Here is a 17,219-nt window from a genome sequence, read left to right on the forward strand (position 1 = left end):
ACTCCTAAAGTCAATTTCAGTAGAATATTCTCCGTTTCTTTCCACCTTGAATACTAATCCAAATGATTAGCAGATACTTTATTCGTACCATATCTAATTTTTATTACAGAAGTATTAAAAAACTCACTAATCCAAATGATTAGCAGATACTTTATTCGTACCATATCTAATTTTTATAACAGAAGTATTAAAAAACTCAATTATCTTGTTCATCACTTATTAGAGAACTCGTGTCATCTAAATACTCGAAAATTTCATACACCTTATTATAATAAAAAAGACCTAAACAATTGGTAAGTATATATCCATAGTCCGGGGCGGCTCTAAGTCTTTGGGCAGTGAGGCAATTACCTTAGGCGCCCCAAATTTATTTTAAACTCTTATTATTATTATTACTATTATATATTATATAATGTATATAAATAATTAGAATAAAAAGTGTTACAGTATATTTTTTGTTATTTGATTGAAGTTATTTTATACAATAAATTTATAAATTATGATATTTTTCTTCCCTCATTAATTAGTATATTTGACAAGAGTGTGTTGCTCTAGTGGTGAGCACCCTCCACTTCCAACCAAGAGGTTGTGAGTTCGAGTCACCCCAAGAGCAAGGTGGGGAGTTCTTGGAAGGAGGGAGCCGGGGATCTATCGGAAACAGCCTCTCTACTCCAGGGTAGGGATAAGGTCTGCGTACAAACTACTTTTTTCAGATCCCACTAGTGGCCCACTAGTGAGATTATACTGAGATTATTGGGATTATACTGAGATTAAGGGCCTCCGAATATGGTTTCACCTTAGGCCCCGAGATCTGTTGAGCCGCCCCTGTCCATAGCGGTTGAGGTATAAATATGTGACAATTTCTCCTTGAGGTTTAACAAAGTAATATGTATCCTCACTTGTTATAAGCTTTAGTTAAATTACCTTCTTCTTTTTTGAAATATTGGAACTATAAAAACAGAAACCATATATGAATTAGAAGGAATACATGTATACCTACTAAGGACCCGTTTGTCCATAATTTTGTTTTTCTTTTTTTCGATTTAAAAAAAAAATAATTTTATCCATGAGAGTTAGCAAGTTTTAATTGGAGATTTTTCGAAAATGAGTTATTCAATTGCAATATTTTTCAAGTGAAATGCATGTCCATATATAATTTCAAATTCCAAATACCATTTTTCAACTTAATTAACTCCAAATACTATTTTTTTTTTCAAAAATTATATATTTTTATGTCCAAACGCCTACTAATTAAATGTGCGCCAGGGGCTCTTCTGTTTGTTAACCTGTTTTATCCAAATGATATTTGATCTAAGTATAATGTTTTTCACTTCTATCGTCATTTAGTATCATAAAAACTAGTAGTATAATTTTCTTTTGGTAAATAAAAGAATTTTATTACCAATTGAGATATGTAGCACAAAAAAAATGGAAACAATTCTATTTGTATCTCTCAACCTTTTTGAGGTTTTATGATAAAACTTATATTAAATAAAGTTCATGTTTGGAAATGTAGAACATTTTAGTTTGATGTACTAGATGCACAAATACAAGGACTGAGGGAATAATAGACGATATTAAATTACATTAGACATTGATATTTGGTAACATTTGCAATTAATGACTTAATTGAAACCACTATTTACCATTCTTAGAGTTTGGGGGTGGGTGGTAAACTCAGGAGTATATACTTATGGATTTGCAATTGCAACTATGATATGTAGTTGTATCTTTTTACTTTTCCTAAATTTAAATGAGTCAAATGTCACCCTTAAAATTTTAATTATAATTTTAAAGACTGTAGCATACCTTAAAAATTAAAATACATTATTCTCTCTCCAAGTTGTTCAATATATCCACACAGTTTGATACGGTATCAAACAGTGATATAATTGCACGTGCTAGGCTTACTAAAAAGATATATATTTGCATGTAAAGGGTATGGTTGCAGATTGAAATAATAAACTACAAGTGTTTCAAATTTCATATTTAACGATTTAAGCTTTTAAAATGACATGATTCATGCCAATCAACATGAATAAAGTATTCGACTAACCTATGTAACAACTCCATGGATTGGTTATTTGGGTTTGAAGCTGTGCGGATTACTGACATAAGTTGGATTTATAGTTTACTTTATCTAATTGGAATATAATACTTTTTCTGGTTTATATACATAGATTATACACAGTTATACACGTAGTATTATACATAAATTATATATCTTTTTTTTAATTTAAGCGATTGGGTGGGCGACTATTTTAGTTAATTTCTTAAACTTATTTTAAATGAGTTCAATTTTAAACATTTTAAAGTCCTAAACTCATTGTAATTTCAAAAGTTAATATTTTATTAAAAATTGAGTAATTTTTCACATATAAGGCGTCAAAAATATTAGATTTAGTTGAATCCATTGTAGCGAAATTACATCCACTAGTGATTGAGAATATGAGAATCTCCATGCTCCTCCAATAAACAATCACTTCCTATTTAATAATATCACCTATTCAAACTATTCTAGTTTTGTTCCCTTATTTGAATCTAACTCGATATTAGTTATGTGCTAACCTATTGAAATTAAAACAAATAAAGGTTAATAATGATGGTTAAATATCTCAAAACAATTACATATGGATGAAGAAAATAAATAAGGAAGAAAAAAAAGAGAGGAAATGAAACAGAACCAGACGCCGCGTCTGTTAAACAAACGCGCTTCTGTTTTTTGCCATATATTGCATGCAGACTATACTACTAATACAGTCTTTCTCTTCCTCTCTAACTCTTCACTCTCTTCCCATATTTATCTCTTTTTATCTCCATATTTATACACATTAATTTTCCTATATTACCCAAAATTACTTCCCCCGCTACACACACCCACCCCTCTCTTCCTTTTTTTCGTTTCATATATTATATAAAATTTCACATACCTTATAAAAAATCCTTTATTTATAGAATCCAAAGAAGCTAAGTAACGCTAAAACCCTTTTTCTAAGTCCACTCACATTACTGCTCAAACGCCAAACCCATATCTTTTCTTTTGGTTTCTTGTAACGGCGATGGACCAATGGGGAAGGAGAAACCTTTATTTTCCGGCGTCTCAACCGCACCCGGAAGAGACGCCGGAAAATAACTCCGACCACCCACCTCGTCTGCACGGCTACCATGAGTTAACCCCCACAAACATTCTTCCGCTTGCATCGGCCTTCGCCGGTTTAAGTCTTACAGGCGATCAGCCAAGAACGCCGTCGTTCGGTATCCCTCCGCCGGCGGGGAGTTCAATTGATGAGTTCTTGGACCCTACCGTTGATTGCTTGATGGGCTTTAGAGCCAATGCTGAGTTGCAGCAGGGTTTAATCCGGGCCCACCAGAATAATGGGGCCCACCAGAATCTTAGTGTGGGCCCGGGTATTCGGGCAAACATTCTCCGAGGAATGTATCCATGGTACCCACAACTGTGCGGTGAAAACTTCTGGAGATGGAATTATGACGTGGCAAACTACAATGGCTTGCATAGCAAGGAACCCATTCCACAGTTCCCAATTCTGCCATGTTTAAACCAGAATTCTAGTATTATTTCAAACGGTGTTTCTTATAACTATACGTTTGTACCAAGAAATTTGAAGAACAATCAATCTGTTTTATTGGGTGATAATGATTTGAGAGGAAAAGTGGTTGCTTTAGCAAAAGATCAACAAGGGAGCAAAATGCTACAATCTAAGCTTGAGAAAGGGAAGAAGGAAGAAATTGAAGTTATACTTAGCGAGGTGATTGACTGTGTTACTGATCTGTTAAAGAATCAGTCTGGGAGTTACGTTATTCAGAAGCTATTTGTTGTGTGTAATGAGGAACAGAGGACAACTATTATTCAGGCTATAACAAGAACTACCCTCCAGTTTGTTAATATATGTTTCAGCCAACATGGGTACGTGTGATGTGATAATGTATCTTTTAATTAGTTATCTTTTTTACTGGTATGTGTAAGTTTTGTAACAATGGTCTTAATTACCAGGGCTCGAGCAATGCAGAAATTGTTGGAGAACCTTAGTACTCCGCAGCAAACGTCGTTGATAATATCAGCTTTAACTCCAGTTGCTGTTGCATTGACCAATGATCAAAGTGGTCATCATGTTTTACAATATTGTGTCAAGACATTCTCTATTGAGTACACCAGGGTATAATACTATTACTAGTCCATGTTTTATCTGTGTTATATTTTGGCAGGATTCATAATTCTGCTGCTATCTATAAATGAATCATATATGTGCTGATTAATTGGAAAAATATACTATTGGTATTGCCATTTTCTTCCCCTGCGTGCCACACGTTTTATCAAATTATTATTGAAATTGAGGCTGCATTCTATGTTGTCTTTAATAAAGAAACAGTTAAAATATTTCATTTTTGTTCTCATTCTTTGGTACACAAGAGAACAAAGAATAGCTTCTGGTGTCAGTTACTGTATGTGGAGTGGTATAAAACGATTGCTTTTTTCAACTAGTTACACTAAGCTTGGTACTTCATCTTAAAATCCAAAAGTTCATTGGTCCTTTTGTCATGTTTACCAATGAATGGACAAAGATTAAGGTTATAGTTGTTAAGCAAAATTAAGCATATGGACTGGTATTCTGAGTTAGGATAAAAAAAAGGACAGAAGCTCTATTGCATAAAGATATAAATTGTGGATCCTTCTCTTATCGAGATAATTTCACTGAGCCATATAGAAGAGTGTCTCAGACACAGTATCAATGTATGGGTTATTCAATTTATGCCTACATGGAATATTTAACCTATGTAGACAGTTGTGGATTCTGGGTATGAAATCAGGGGTTCATTTCCTGATATAAAAAATTTCCTTGAATATTATTAGAAGAAAGTTGTGGTAGAAGACGCAACTAGGGTCATTGCTCAAGAATAATGAAGCTCTTTAATGCATTTTGATGAATGGTTCTTCTATTTATACTTGTTTACCTCTAGTCGTTCGCTTGCCCCTAGAATCTTTCAGGAAGATATTCGTCTAAGGTAACCTTAGAGGATCCCGACCTAAATATGCTTATCGAACTTTTTTTTATATCTTTCACATTACTCTCTCTTATACATGCATGAGATGCAGAGCCCTTAGTTTGTGCTGTTTGAGATTTATTTACTTTATTGTAAGGATAGTGAATTTCAAGGATGGGAAAAACTGAATTTATAAAAGAATGTGTGTTGGAATTCTTTTGGTCGATGCTTGAGAAGAATTCAGATATCTAAATGCCATAAAGAATATGTACAGACGGAGCCGTCACAACTCATACGTGTGAGCATAGTTGGAGGATAACATAAGAGTTGCTCATAACCGCGAGTTTACACGAGGGATTTGCCCTGCTGCCTACTTGCTTACTTTTATGGATAATGCACGTGAGTTTCTGTGGTGCATGCTATTTATAGGTGATAATCGTTAATTAATGAAACTAGAGGAGTTAACCAAAAATGAAGATTACAAACATGTTTCTGGAGAGTAAGGGTTGTATGGTAAGTCAAAGTAAGACAGATAAATGCACAAGAAGGTTTCCCCCGGTATGATGAAAATGTGAAGGTAATGTGAGAATAGATGAGATTATAGTGCTTAAATGAAGAAAATTTAGATGCTTAGACTCGGTCTTCTAGGAGAATGACATGATAGGTGAAGATTTAACGCATATTATTGAAGTAGGGGGGAAAAGAGGAGTACCACAGCAGTAGCATGCAATAAGAACGTACCTGAGATTAACAATGCTATATGAGAGTGAATATTTAGCCCTTAAAGTTTAACGCATCCACAAGATGAATGTCATTGAAATACATATAGAAAGATGAATTTATGATCACATAAGGTACTTGGCTGTTGTAATTTTGATGTACAAATTACATAACTATCTTAGTGTTGAGTTGATTCTCCATTATTAAATTTACTTACTGATCGAGGAAGTATGGATGCACAATGATGATACCCATCAGAGTGTGCAAACAACACACGTAGAGGATAAAATCAATGAAGGTCATTTGATATGGTTTTGTTATCTTTTATGTATACTTTCATATGCACTAAAGTTTCTTAGATGCAGCACTTGATAGTTGTAGGTGATAAAAAAGGGCGAGACAGATCAAATATCACATATAAGTCGGTCAAAAAAATTTACAATCTCCAGAAATCAATATGGATTTAGCTAAGAGCTGAATACAATGGAAGTAAAGAATACATAAAAGTGAGACCAAGAGTTGTTTAAGACTTAGTTGTACCGTTACACTTTAAGTTCATTGTTTATTAGGAATCTTCTTTTGATTAGAAAATTTGTATTTAGATGTCGAGTTAAGTATGAAAGTTTTAGTTTTAGAGAACCTCTATTTTGCCTTGAAAGATAAATTACAATTTGGTAATGGAATGATACTCACCTGAATAGAGCTTAATGGATACAGAGAAGTCATGTAGCTGGCCCCTTCCAATTTGAGATTAGAGGCCAGTTGATTGATTTTGTATTGACGGACCAGCTAACTTTTTTACTCTGTGTAGATGGTTAGATTCCAGTTAAATTTCACATGAAACTTGTGGAAAAACTTTAAAGAAAGAAAATCGAAGTATACACACACACATTCATACATATATTGGTTTCAAAGAAGCAGTAGGCACAATAGAATGTATATTCTTGCTGTTTCCAGTAATTGAAATTACACCAGCTTCTTCTGTTATTCTTTTTCTACAAGTAGTCTCAGAATATTTCTGTCAGTAACCATTTCTGTAGAAATCTTTTCCGCGGTACTAACTCTAGAATGGCATGTGAAAAACCCACACCCTTAAAGCAAATGCCATCAAAAGAATTAACTTGCCTAAATTAAGTTTGATACAACATAGACATGTGATCTGCAATCACTCCTTTTCCTCACCCTCATATTCCTTTTCTTTTTAAAGTTGTCCATCTGCAGATTGGGGCACTTGCTCAGCACAACTTCCATAGCTAAACTAGTACTCCTTTATCGCTCAAGTTGGAAGCTGTCATTTAAGGCACTGAGCTGCTTTCCAAGTCTCTCCACAAGTTCACGTTGTGCACAAATTCCTCAAGACTAGGGTTTTATTTTCTTGCTTGCTTATTTTGTTTGAATGTAATTTATATACATGCTTTATTCATATTAGTACAGAATAACTAGACCACTTGCTAACAAACTGCCTCATGCCCCTCATCTTTGTATAAACTGCTAGGTGCTTTCCCGTGTTTCCTGCCTCTTCCATTAGCTAGATTAGTGCTCCTGTTTAACTTAGGTTTCTGGCTGAACCAACTATCTCACAATTGAACTGCATATTGCAGCATCTTCTCAATGAAATTGCAAATAACTGCTTTACAATTGCAACCCAAAAAAGTGGGTGCTGTGTGCTTCAGTCATGTGTAGAATTCTCTCATGGAGAACTCAGAGATCGCCTTATAACTGAGATCTTGACAAATGCAGTGCATCTATCAGAAGATCAATACGGGTATGACCCATGTTCTTTTTTCTGGTTGTTATGTAATGTGTAGTGTCAAGTTGCTATATAGGTCTCATTGCTTTTATGTTCCATTTCATTTAGCAACTATGTGGTGCAACATCTTGTGGGACTGAAGTTACCAAGAGTTACAGAAACTTTATTGGAAAGGCTTCAAGGAAGCTTTGTGACTCTCTCATGCAATAAGTATGCGAGTAATGTTGTTGAGAAAATTATCCTCGAGTCAGGAGAAGTGCACTCCACTAAAATTATCGCCGAGTTGCTCAGAAGCCCAAGTGCTTCAATGCTCCTAGTGGACCCTTACGGTAACTTTGTCATCCAGACAGCATTGCAAGTTTCAAAGGTAAGTTTACTTCACTAAATTCCTTGAACTTTGAGCCTACTTATCGTATATGAAACAAAATGAGCCAGCCACCTGAAGCTGCTAATTCAGCTTAGATTAAAACAACCTTCTAGCCTTTAGGGGTAATCGGAAACAATCTCTCTGCCCTTCTAGGGTAGGGGTAAGGCTGCGTACATCCTACCCTCCCCAGACCCCACTTGTGAGATTACATTGGGTTGTTGTTGTTGTTGTCTAGCCTTTAGGGGTACTCCTTTTCTCAGCAATGCTTACGTCTTTTCACATAATACGCTCGACTATTATGAGCTATTTAGACTTGTAAGATTGTGGAAGATAATCTGAAGGGCAACCACAACTGGAGCTTTAGCTAATTCAATTTGCATCAATGACACGTTTAGTATTTACATTGAAGATGCATATCGAAAAGTTGTGCCAAGCTATGATGTTTAAGTTACTCCCAGTAGTATATTTCTGAGTAGCCGATGATTTATATTTCAAAGCAAAATTGGATGGCATGATCAAGAGTTGTTCTTCTATCAGGGAGGTTTTTTTCTACTGTTACGATTTTCGTGTTTAGTTTTAGTTACTATATATGTAGATTATGTCCTACTGCCTAGAATTTCTCCCTGCAGTATAAGGGAAGTAGGAGAACCTTTACAAATGTATGCACCTAATAAAAAAGAGTGGTTACTATAAGTAAAGAGCTTCGGAAACCAACCTATGATAGTAGGTAGTGGATATGCCGACCCTTCCTATGTGCTTCAGTGATCAGCTTTGGCACCATCATTGGATCTCATGAAAGCATATACTCTTAGGTTCTTTTTTCTTTTTCTTCCCCGGATTTTTTTAATAATAAGTGAACAAGGTAATCAAATCATATGATGTTAATATAGGATCTTTGTTTTAGGCCTTATGTGACTTGCATATTCTGTAGAGATGAGGATGCAATTTATCTTCTTGTCAACCTTTTTCAGTGCCCTACTCTTGTGACATGCAGAAGCTATAAAAGCAATAGATTGGTGCAAAAGTTTTTCGATGCATATATTTTTATCAACCATAGGTGTAAAATAACGCATTATTGGAGCTAAAGCGATGGTTACAGGGGAAAGCCTTGCTTAATGTTTGTCTAGGATCTGGTCTTAGTTTAAAGTCAGGTCGGAGACAGGCTTCTGATGAGTAGTACATGTGGCCGAGACAGGCAAGAATAGCGATATTGATCTACTTTTCACTGCAAAACATCAATCCTATTTTGACTCGGTTAGAATATGTCTCCATATTTGACTCTTTTCTGTCTATGATAGTTTCACATCTACAAATTCAAACTACTAAATGACGGTAAGCTTCTGTAGAGTTACAAACTACTGAAAAACAATAACCTATCTCGGTTTCCTTTTTGCTTAAACCTCAGTATCACTCAAACAATGTTGATACTGATTCTATATTGTTTGTTTAAAATCCATATCGCCAGCTAATATAACAATTGCATTTGACTGAGCAGGGCCACATCTTCAATGCTCTCTGTAAGCTAATCTACATGAATTCTGCATCAATGCAAAGTAACATTTACGGGAAGAAGATCCTTGATCGGTTGTGTAGCAAGAAGGAACCTCTACATTGTACAAGATTGTACAAGCGACAGGTATAATTAACTCGGGAGTAGTTGACACTGTGCCTTTAACATTTTTCTGATGGAATTTTGGGTTTAGAAGCATCTAGTATCGTGGTTCTGTCGTATGTTGTTTGTTTTCTATGTACGTTAGAGATTTGAACTTGTAGGATCATAAAGCTGAGTATGCATCTTAGCGTACGTACTGTATATTTTTGGTTCTATCCATGTTGGTTGTTATATAATATATATATAGGGCTTGTAAGCATTCTTGAATAAGTACCTTACAATATTCATTCTTTGCTTAATGTAATTGCAGTTAGAAATATTTCTTTGACAGCTCTCACCTTTTACATGGCCAACTATCAACTATGTGGGTAAACTGCATTCTATTTCTGCTAGTTGAGATCTCAACTCATCACCCTCATCTTTTAACTATTTCAGAAGTTTAGGTGCTTTTACTATTTTTAAAACTTTTTTAGAGACCAAGTCGAGGGGTCATCTTCTGCAGCTCTTTGGCTCAAGAATCTGTCCCCAACATTATCTATTCTGATTTCTTTAAACTTCCACGCGATTTTACTTGGTTTGATAGAGTTGCAAGCAATAGCACTAGAATTATGTGATCTCAGAGCTTCAAATTACTCAACTATGTCTGCGATGATTGATATTTGATTAGTGCCTTGTGCTATTGCTGCTCTATTCAACCTACAACTTCAGTTGACTACTTGTTAGATCAGATGTTCGCGATTATATTATTTGAAGAAATATATACTTATATTGACCTCGCATCTGCTGTCAAAAAAAAAAAAGAGGTGGTGATTGCAGCGGTGTCATGAATCTGTTTAGACTAAGATAGTGATCGCATCTGTTTAGGGTAGTTTTTGGATTAAAAATTTTTTTTCACTCACAAAACGTCAAACTTTTTTTTTCAAATAAAATGCAAATCCAGCATAACTTCAACTTTCAAAAATTATTTTTAACGCACCTATTTTTTTCTTTTTAAGTTTCAATCAAATATATAACCAATCGGTTAGGCAAATTCTCCCAAACTAGCATGCATCTCACCTCGATTGCGTGGAAGGAAAGGAGAATCCACTCCTGAAGTCACATCTTTCTGTATTAGAATTGAAGTAAAATAGATCAGTCCTTGGTTTAAACGAGTCTTAGAACCATCTACTACTATGTTTTATGCTGCTTCATATTCAAAGCTCTGTTTTAAAAGACGTGGGCGAGGCATACCAAAAACGTCCCGGGACAATGGTGTGGGGCGAAAGTATCAAGAGGCGTACTCTCGGGCGTTCGGGGCGCGTTTTTTAGTAAGGAATAAGCCCAAGAGATTTTTTCAAATTAAAATAAAATTTGTTGAATTAGTATTTCATATAATACCCAAATTCTCAAAAGTCAGTTTGATAATTACTCAAAAGGTTTAAAAAGGAACTCAAAAATATTAAATTTAAAAGTAAAGAACTTTTTTATTGATTTAAGCCCTAATTCATGATTTTTTCAATTTTTTATCTTGTCCGCTAGTCTGCTAATATCTCCCAAAAGCAACGAATATTTAATTTTTTTTACAAATACAAAGAGAACTACATTTTTCTTCATAGCAGCAAATTCAAAGTTCAAATTGCAGGTTAATCATCCTTTTTGTTCTTCCATATAGAAAACTTTATTCTTTTAGACTCAAATTACTTGTGCTTGTAAGTAACGTATAATTGATTGTTTTGATTAGTTTTTTTGTGGGGATGGAGCACACATATATATAGTTTTCTTCAATTTTTATGCAAGTTTACCTGTTTATAAATATTTAACTGTCATTATATTATTTTATAAAATATTAAAAATTAAATACCTATGGGGCTTACGCCCCGCGCCTCGAAGCTTACGCCCCGCCTTACGCTCACGTCTTTTAAAACTGATTCAGAGTAGTCTGCTCATCTTGTGAGTACGTCAGAGACCAGCAAGCACATGCCACATTGAATACGCAATACAGCAGCATGTGACGTGGTAGTTCGTCTCCTACTGTCTTTATCCGGTATAGATAAAAATTTAATATTTACGCCAAATCAATGAATGGATCTCTGTCATACTCTCGCTCTGAGCTGCAATTAAAGGTGCAGATTGCCATATTTTAAGCACCGAATACATTTTTTTTTTTTTTTTTTTTTTTACATTTAAAATCTATATTCAAAATTCACTAGTGATTAATTCAGATTCACATGTAATATGTTACGTTAAAAGGATAAAATCGTTCTCTTCCAAGGTAATGCACGACCGTGATCCAAATCTTCCGCAAATTAGTGGCACTAAGCTAGCAAACTGCAAATTAATTATAAAATTCAAAACCCAGTACATTTAAAATGTAAAGATGACCAACTTATAAATGGAACAGAGCATGTAAATTACATAAGAGAGCTCAAAAGAGCCCCCTTTTATTGGTAATAGCATTTATTCATTCTAAACTTGACACTATATATTACTAGCATACCTAGAAAACTGATATTTAAAGAGGAATGGACCATTTGCAGGGTTCAAAACATGGGATTTCTGCATTTCTGTATATATTTGGGACACAAAAAGTTGGTTAAAAGAGCAGTGAAATTCAAGGGCATTTAGGCTTGCCCTTATTATTTTTCTTGTCCCTGTAACAAGGGCACTCGTGCTTGTTTCCATACGTTCCAGAAGGCACACACTTGCATTCTTCACAGAACTTCCACAGTACTTCAAACATCTATCCATTACTCCTGCCTTTGCGCACCTCAACTTGCACTTTGAATCACAATAACCTTACCAAAAATTAAAAAAAAACACAACCCAAACTCATCATTAGACCAACAAACAACGACAATAACAACAAATCCAGTATAGTCCCACAATGCGGATTGAAGGGGGTTCACCGAAAATTATACATATAACGCAAAATCTGTTTTGGACCTCTATATATTATATTTTGACCTAGCTCAAAAGCATTGCTCAATGGTCAAAACGGTTCAAAATCTTTGTGAGTTCACAAGTTCAATTTCTACTAGCCATAATCATTTTTAATTGTTTAACTTTTTCTTTTTTGAAAACCTTATAGACATCCTGCCTCGGCCATTGATAGTGTATATGCGGACCTTAATTATAGAGGCTGTTTCCGATGTAACTCATCATTAGACCAGTAAAACAAAAACAAAAAGAAAGAAAAAAAGAGAGGCTGAAACTGTAAGATGATCTAAGAAACTGTTACTTACTTGAACCAGCCATAGTTGTTTGAATGAAAGAAGGGGTAAGAACAAGAGTGAACAAAAGCAGAGTTGCTAGAAGTAACTTCATCTTTTTGAGCTGAAAATACAATGGTATGGAAGCTAAGAAAGGAGTAGAGAATTGATGAAGTGAAGCATTGGAGGATAGTTCTAAAGGGGGTTATATAGCCTCGAGAAAAGTTGATGGTCCACTAAATATGTGTTTTCTACCTAATTTAAGTAAACAGTGGGGAGTTCACATGAATAAAACTCATAATTTATGTCAATCCAATAAATATACGTTAAAAATGTATTATTAGATAATTCAAGCAAATACGTACTGGGAGGTCAAACAAAAATGATTTATTCAGATTTAAAATAAATATCAATAGTCGTTCATCTAACTGCTTAAACTAAAAATAGTCGGTGGAGGTATAATATATGCATAATTCATATATTATATATGTATAATCATATATAATTAATGTAAAATATATGTATATACTAAAATAAACAGTGAACATGACCGACTATTTGGGTAAAAATCCCGATTGTGTTTATCGGGTTAAGAGGTGATTCAACCCGGAGGGTGTACTCTAATTAACATACCAATATAAATTTGGGTAAGAGAAACTTTGGACCAGGACTTGGATTCACATAGATACAGATCAATAAAGGGCGTTTAACGTATAAATAATTAGAGTAAAAGACATATACTCCATATTATATGTTAATATAAGAAAAAAAATCGATTATTTTTTTGGAAACGACTATACTGCATACAAATTCCATCAATGAAGCCATCGTTTCTTTAATGAAAAATCAAAAAAATTAAGAGATGAGTTAATCAAATAAGGGACTTAAAATTGACTGGACTTAAAAGTATCAATAAGGGAACGTTTCGTCTGAAGAATATTTCATAAGACAGAAAATTTCGATAATAAAGAAAAGTGGAAGAAAACAGGAAAAAAAGGTTTCTTGTTTTCTAAGGAGTTAGGGGTGTACATATACCGGATTGGTTCAGATTTTATCAAAACTAAACCAAACTATTATATCGGTTTGGATTGGTTCGGTTAATTTTTCAGGTTTTTCGGGTTTTTTTGTTACATGAATATTATTTTAATCTTGCATTATTAAAGTTATACATAAAATTTTGATAAGTGAATATATGTTTACTAAAAAATTTAAAAAAAATAACAAACATATGATCTATTAAAGTGATCTTATGGGAGAAATATTTTTAGTAACACATAATAGTTTATTTTCTTAGTCGTCTACCAATAATTTTTGGTTGATGTACGCTTTCAAGATTAACCAAATTTAATAATTAAACATAAAAATCAATATGATACCTAAATAATGATATGTTCTATGTAATTTTAGATTATCGAAATACCACTTCAAATTCGAAAAACATATAATAAATTTTGACATATGAATATAAAAGAACAAAGAGATGATTCGCGCATTTCAATAACACATAATAAAAAAGTATTACAATCTATTATTTAAAGTAAATAAAAATGAATGCACTTTATAGTTCTATTAAATATTATATCCCATGAGAGGATCTCAAATATTTCTAGATATTCTTAAATAAAATTCTATATAAAGTCTTAAAATTATATAAAAAAATTTATATATTTATATGTCGGTTTGGTTCGGATTTTTTTACTCAATACCAAACTAAATCAAACCAAACTTAGTCGGATTTTTTAATCGGTTTGGTTTGACTTTTCGGTTTGGTGCGATTTTCCGATTCGGTTTGTACACCCCTGTTAGGAGTAAAACTGTTGTAGCACATAGGAAAGTTAGCTTCCAACCTTATGTTGTCAATATTATCGACCTTAAAGATTGATGAAGTAATAAATGAATTTCACATATGGGAGATTTGAGTTTGTATCGTTATAAATGTTATTTTATTTAATACGGTTATATTCACTGAAATGTTTTGTAGTTTCTCTGTTCAAAGTGTAACTCGTCACAACATTTCTACTTGATCTTTCCTTCACATTTTCCGAACCAAATTAATTTAGTTACAACTTACATGGGATAAGGATCACACTGTTGTTATCTCATTTAGAGGGGCGGCCCAACTTCATCGGAGGCCTAAAGCAAAATTTTAATAAAACAAATGAGGATGTATAATTAAAAAAATAAGAACTTAATTTTATAAAATATAGAAAATTAAATGAATTTAACATTGATTGCATCGCAACTGAAATGGGAGAACCCAGAAAACATAAGTAACTCTTTTTTTTTTAATAAGTCTCTTTCTATATTTGATAACAATTCAACTTTAAATTTTTTTTTACTCTTTAGTAAGTATTTCACTCGCTTTAGGATTGGGCCGCCCCTGTAAATTACCCTTTTTAACGACGAACGTGGACTGGGTCGTTGGATTTTGATTCCCACATTAAAGTCGGTCGAGTTAATTGCTTAAATAGCACACGGTTACGCCAAAATTTAGGCTTTTGTCTTCTTTGTCTTTAATTACTATGTTTGGCATATTATGCTGGCTTAGTAAGGTTTGATAGATTTTTGTTTCGTACTAAAATGCTTTTCCAATAATCAATATCAATTTTGCCTTTTCACTTTTACTTGTCACTTTTAGCATGTCAAAAAAAGACAATTTTTTTTTCAATTATACCCACAATATTAATTACTCATTTCAAATTATTTTCTCAAAACTATTAAAAATATGCATCAATCAATATAAATATAATGATAAATTATATACTTCATTTATTATTTCTTAAAGGGTAATGAAAAATCAATAGTGAACAAGTAAAACGGAACTGATCAAGATTTGCCCAACTTATTTACCCGAAAAACGGATAATAAATTAAATTTATACGCGATTTTAAGAATACGTGGTATAAATTCGGTACAAATTGAGAAAGTATATAAACGAGTATCGAAATTAATTGTGAAAGAAATGAATACAAAACCAAAAAGATTAATTAGCCTAAGCCTTCAAGTTTGTTCACTCTCAAACTGAATTGAGAGCAGCTGATAGAAGAACAAAATGACCAAATATCAAAACCAAAAGAAGATAGTATATTGCTTTATATTCTATGAATCTGAATGAATCTGCCCCTTACAAATAATCATACCCCTCTTTATATAGTAGGGAAGTTCTATTTTTAATATAATTTTTAAATACAGTAGGGAATCCCATGATAGATTAATTAATTGGCCCCTCATTAATATGCGCTGGGATTTCCGCCGAGATTCTCGCCCAATTGCGGATATTCCGATTTTCTATTTTTGGCTCGATAAGCTTTCCTCGATCGGGGCCGATTTCAGCCTCGATCAGTCTCTACTTAGTCCGATCTCGATCTTGGCCGACTTCGATCTTGACCGGTCTCTATTTTGCTCAACCTTGATCTTAGCCGGTCTCTGTCTTGATCGGTCCTGGGTCTCGAGCTCGGCAACCTAACTTCGTATCATGACTTAATTTTACACGAAGTTGAACCTTGGTCTTATCATGTTCCAATCTCGATTATTCATACGAAGGGCAAACTCGTTTTTGACCGTATACAGATAGTCCACTCGTTTCTCGGAAAGATGATGGCGAGAAACGATATGAATTTTCAAACTCCGACCCGGTGGGTGACGACGTCAGCGAAGAGCCCGATTATGACGTATGTGGCAAATGTCCCATCGGTTCAGTTACCAAGGCATTAAATGCTTGTCAGTCGTTGGTCAGCCACCAGTTTTGAATCGTCATTATCAGCCTATAAGTATTCAAACCTTCATATTCATTCAAAACTTTTCACTCAAAATTCCTTCTCTACTTTCACATCTTCTTAAAAAAATCCTTTTGCTTCATAATTCTCACATCACATACAACCTTAATTCTCTTTTCCTTTGATCATTAATGACGAAAACCTCCAAAACAGTGCCGTAAAAAGAGGCCGCTTCTTCATCATGATCCGCCGGTGGCGAGGATGCAGTGGAGCCTTACCCTGAGGAATTCGTTCTGGTAGGGTGCTCAACCATCACCGATTTCAAGGTTGAAAAACCCTCTTCGATACCGGGCCGATGTGAGCCGATCTCGAGGTATTAGTGCACAATCACCGAGAAAATCCTCGACAAGGTAAAAAAGGGCGACGACAAGCACATGGTAGTCCCATCGCCTGAAGAATTAATTACTACCTATGTGGAGGGTTTTTTAAGTGTTTGTACTTATCCCTTCACGTTGGGTCCCTTAAACCCTATTAGCGTCGCCTTTTGCAAGAGATATGACATGACCCTTGGCGAGATCCACCCTTCTTTTTGGAGAATAGTGATTCTCCTCCGATTCATCTCGAGCAAAATCGAGGGGAGTCTTTTAACCCTCGATCACCTCATGCGCCTTTACAGTCCCCGACTCTATCGAGGAGGGCTAATCAAACTTGCTTGCCGAGCCACCAAAGCACCGTTCTTGAGCATAGACGAGACTCGTGACCAAGGTTGGATGGGCCGATTCGTTCGAGCTAGAACTTCGGACCTGATCTCTATTGATGACATGCCGCTTCCTGAGAAATGGAAAATGAATCGTAAGTATTATTC

At 34.4% G+C, this 17,219-nt stretch overlaps 1 protein-coding gene across 1 annotated transcript; it reads left to right on the forward strand.

The window, feature by feature from the left end:
- Positions 1-2,900: 2,900 nt before the first annotated feature.
- On the forward strand, positions 2,901-9,769 carry LOC107798559 (pumilio homolog 15-like). Its single transcript, XM_016621572.2, has 5 exons — positions 2,901-3,925; positions 4,013-4,175; positions 7,323-7,486; positions 7,580-7,838; positions 9,334-9,769. The coding sequence occupies exons 1-5, from the start codon at positions 3,060-3,062 to the stop codon at positions 9,478-9,480; spliced, it is 1,599 nt and encodes a 532-aa protein (XP_016477058.2). The 5' UTR covers positions 2,901-3,059; the 3' UTR covers positions 9,481-9,769.
- The last annotated feature ends 7,450 nt before the right edge of the window (positions 9,770-17,219 follow it).

The sequence above is a fragment of the Nicotiana tabacum genome, chromosome 12 (genome assembly GCF_000715075.1).
Source record: "Nicotiana tabacum cultivar K326 chromosome 12, ASM71507v2, whole genome shotgun sequence".
Taxonomy (NCBI): domain Eukaryota; kingdom Viridiplantae; phylum Streptophyta; class Magnoliopsida; order Solanales; family Solanaceae; genus Nicotiana; species Nicotiana tabacum.

Coding starts and splice junctions, on each gene's coding strand:
- LOC107798559 (XM_016621572.2), top strand. CDS start 3,060: ATGGACCAATGGGGAAGGAGAAACCTTTATTTTCCGGCGTCTCAACCG. Junction 3,926..4,012: donor ATATGTTTCAGCCAACATGG/GTACGTGTGATG, acceptor CTTAATTACCAG/GGCTCGAGCAATGCAGAAAT. Junction 4,176..7,322: donor TCTCTATTGAGTACACCAGG/GTATAATACTAT, acceptor TGCATATTGCAG/CATCTTCTCAATGAAATTGC.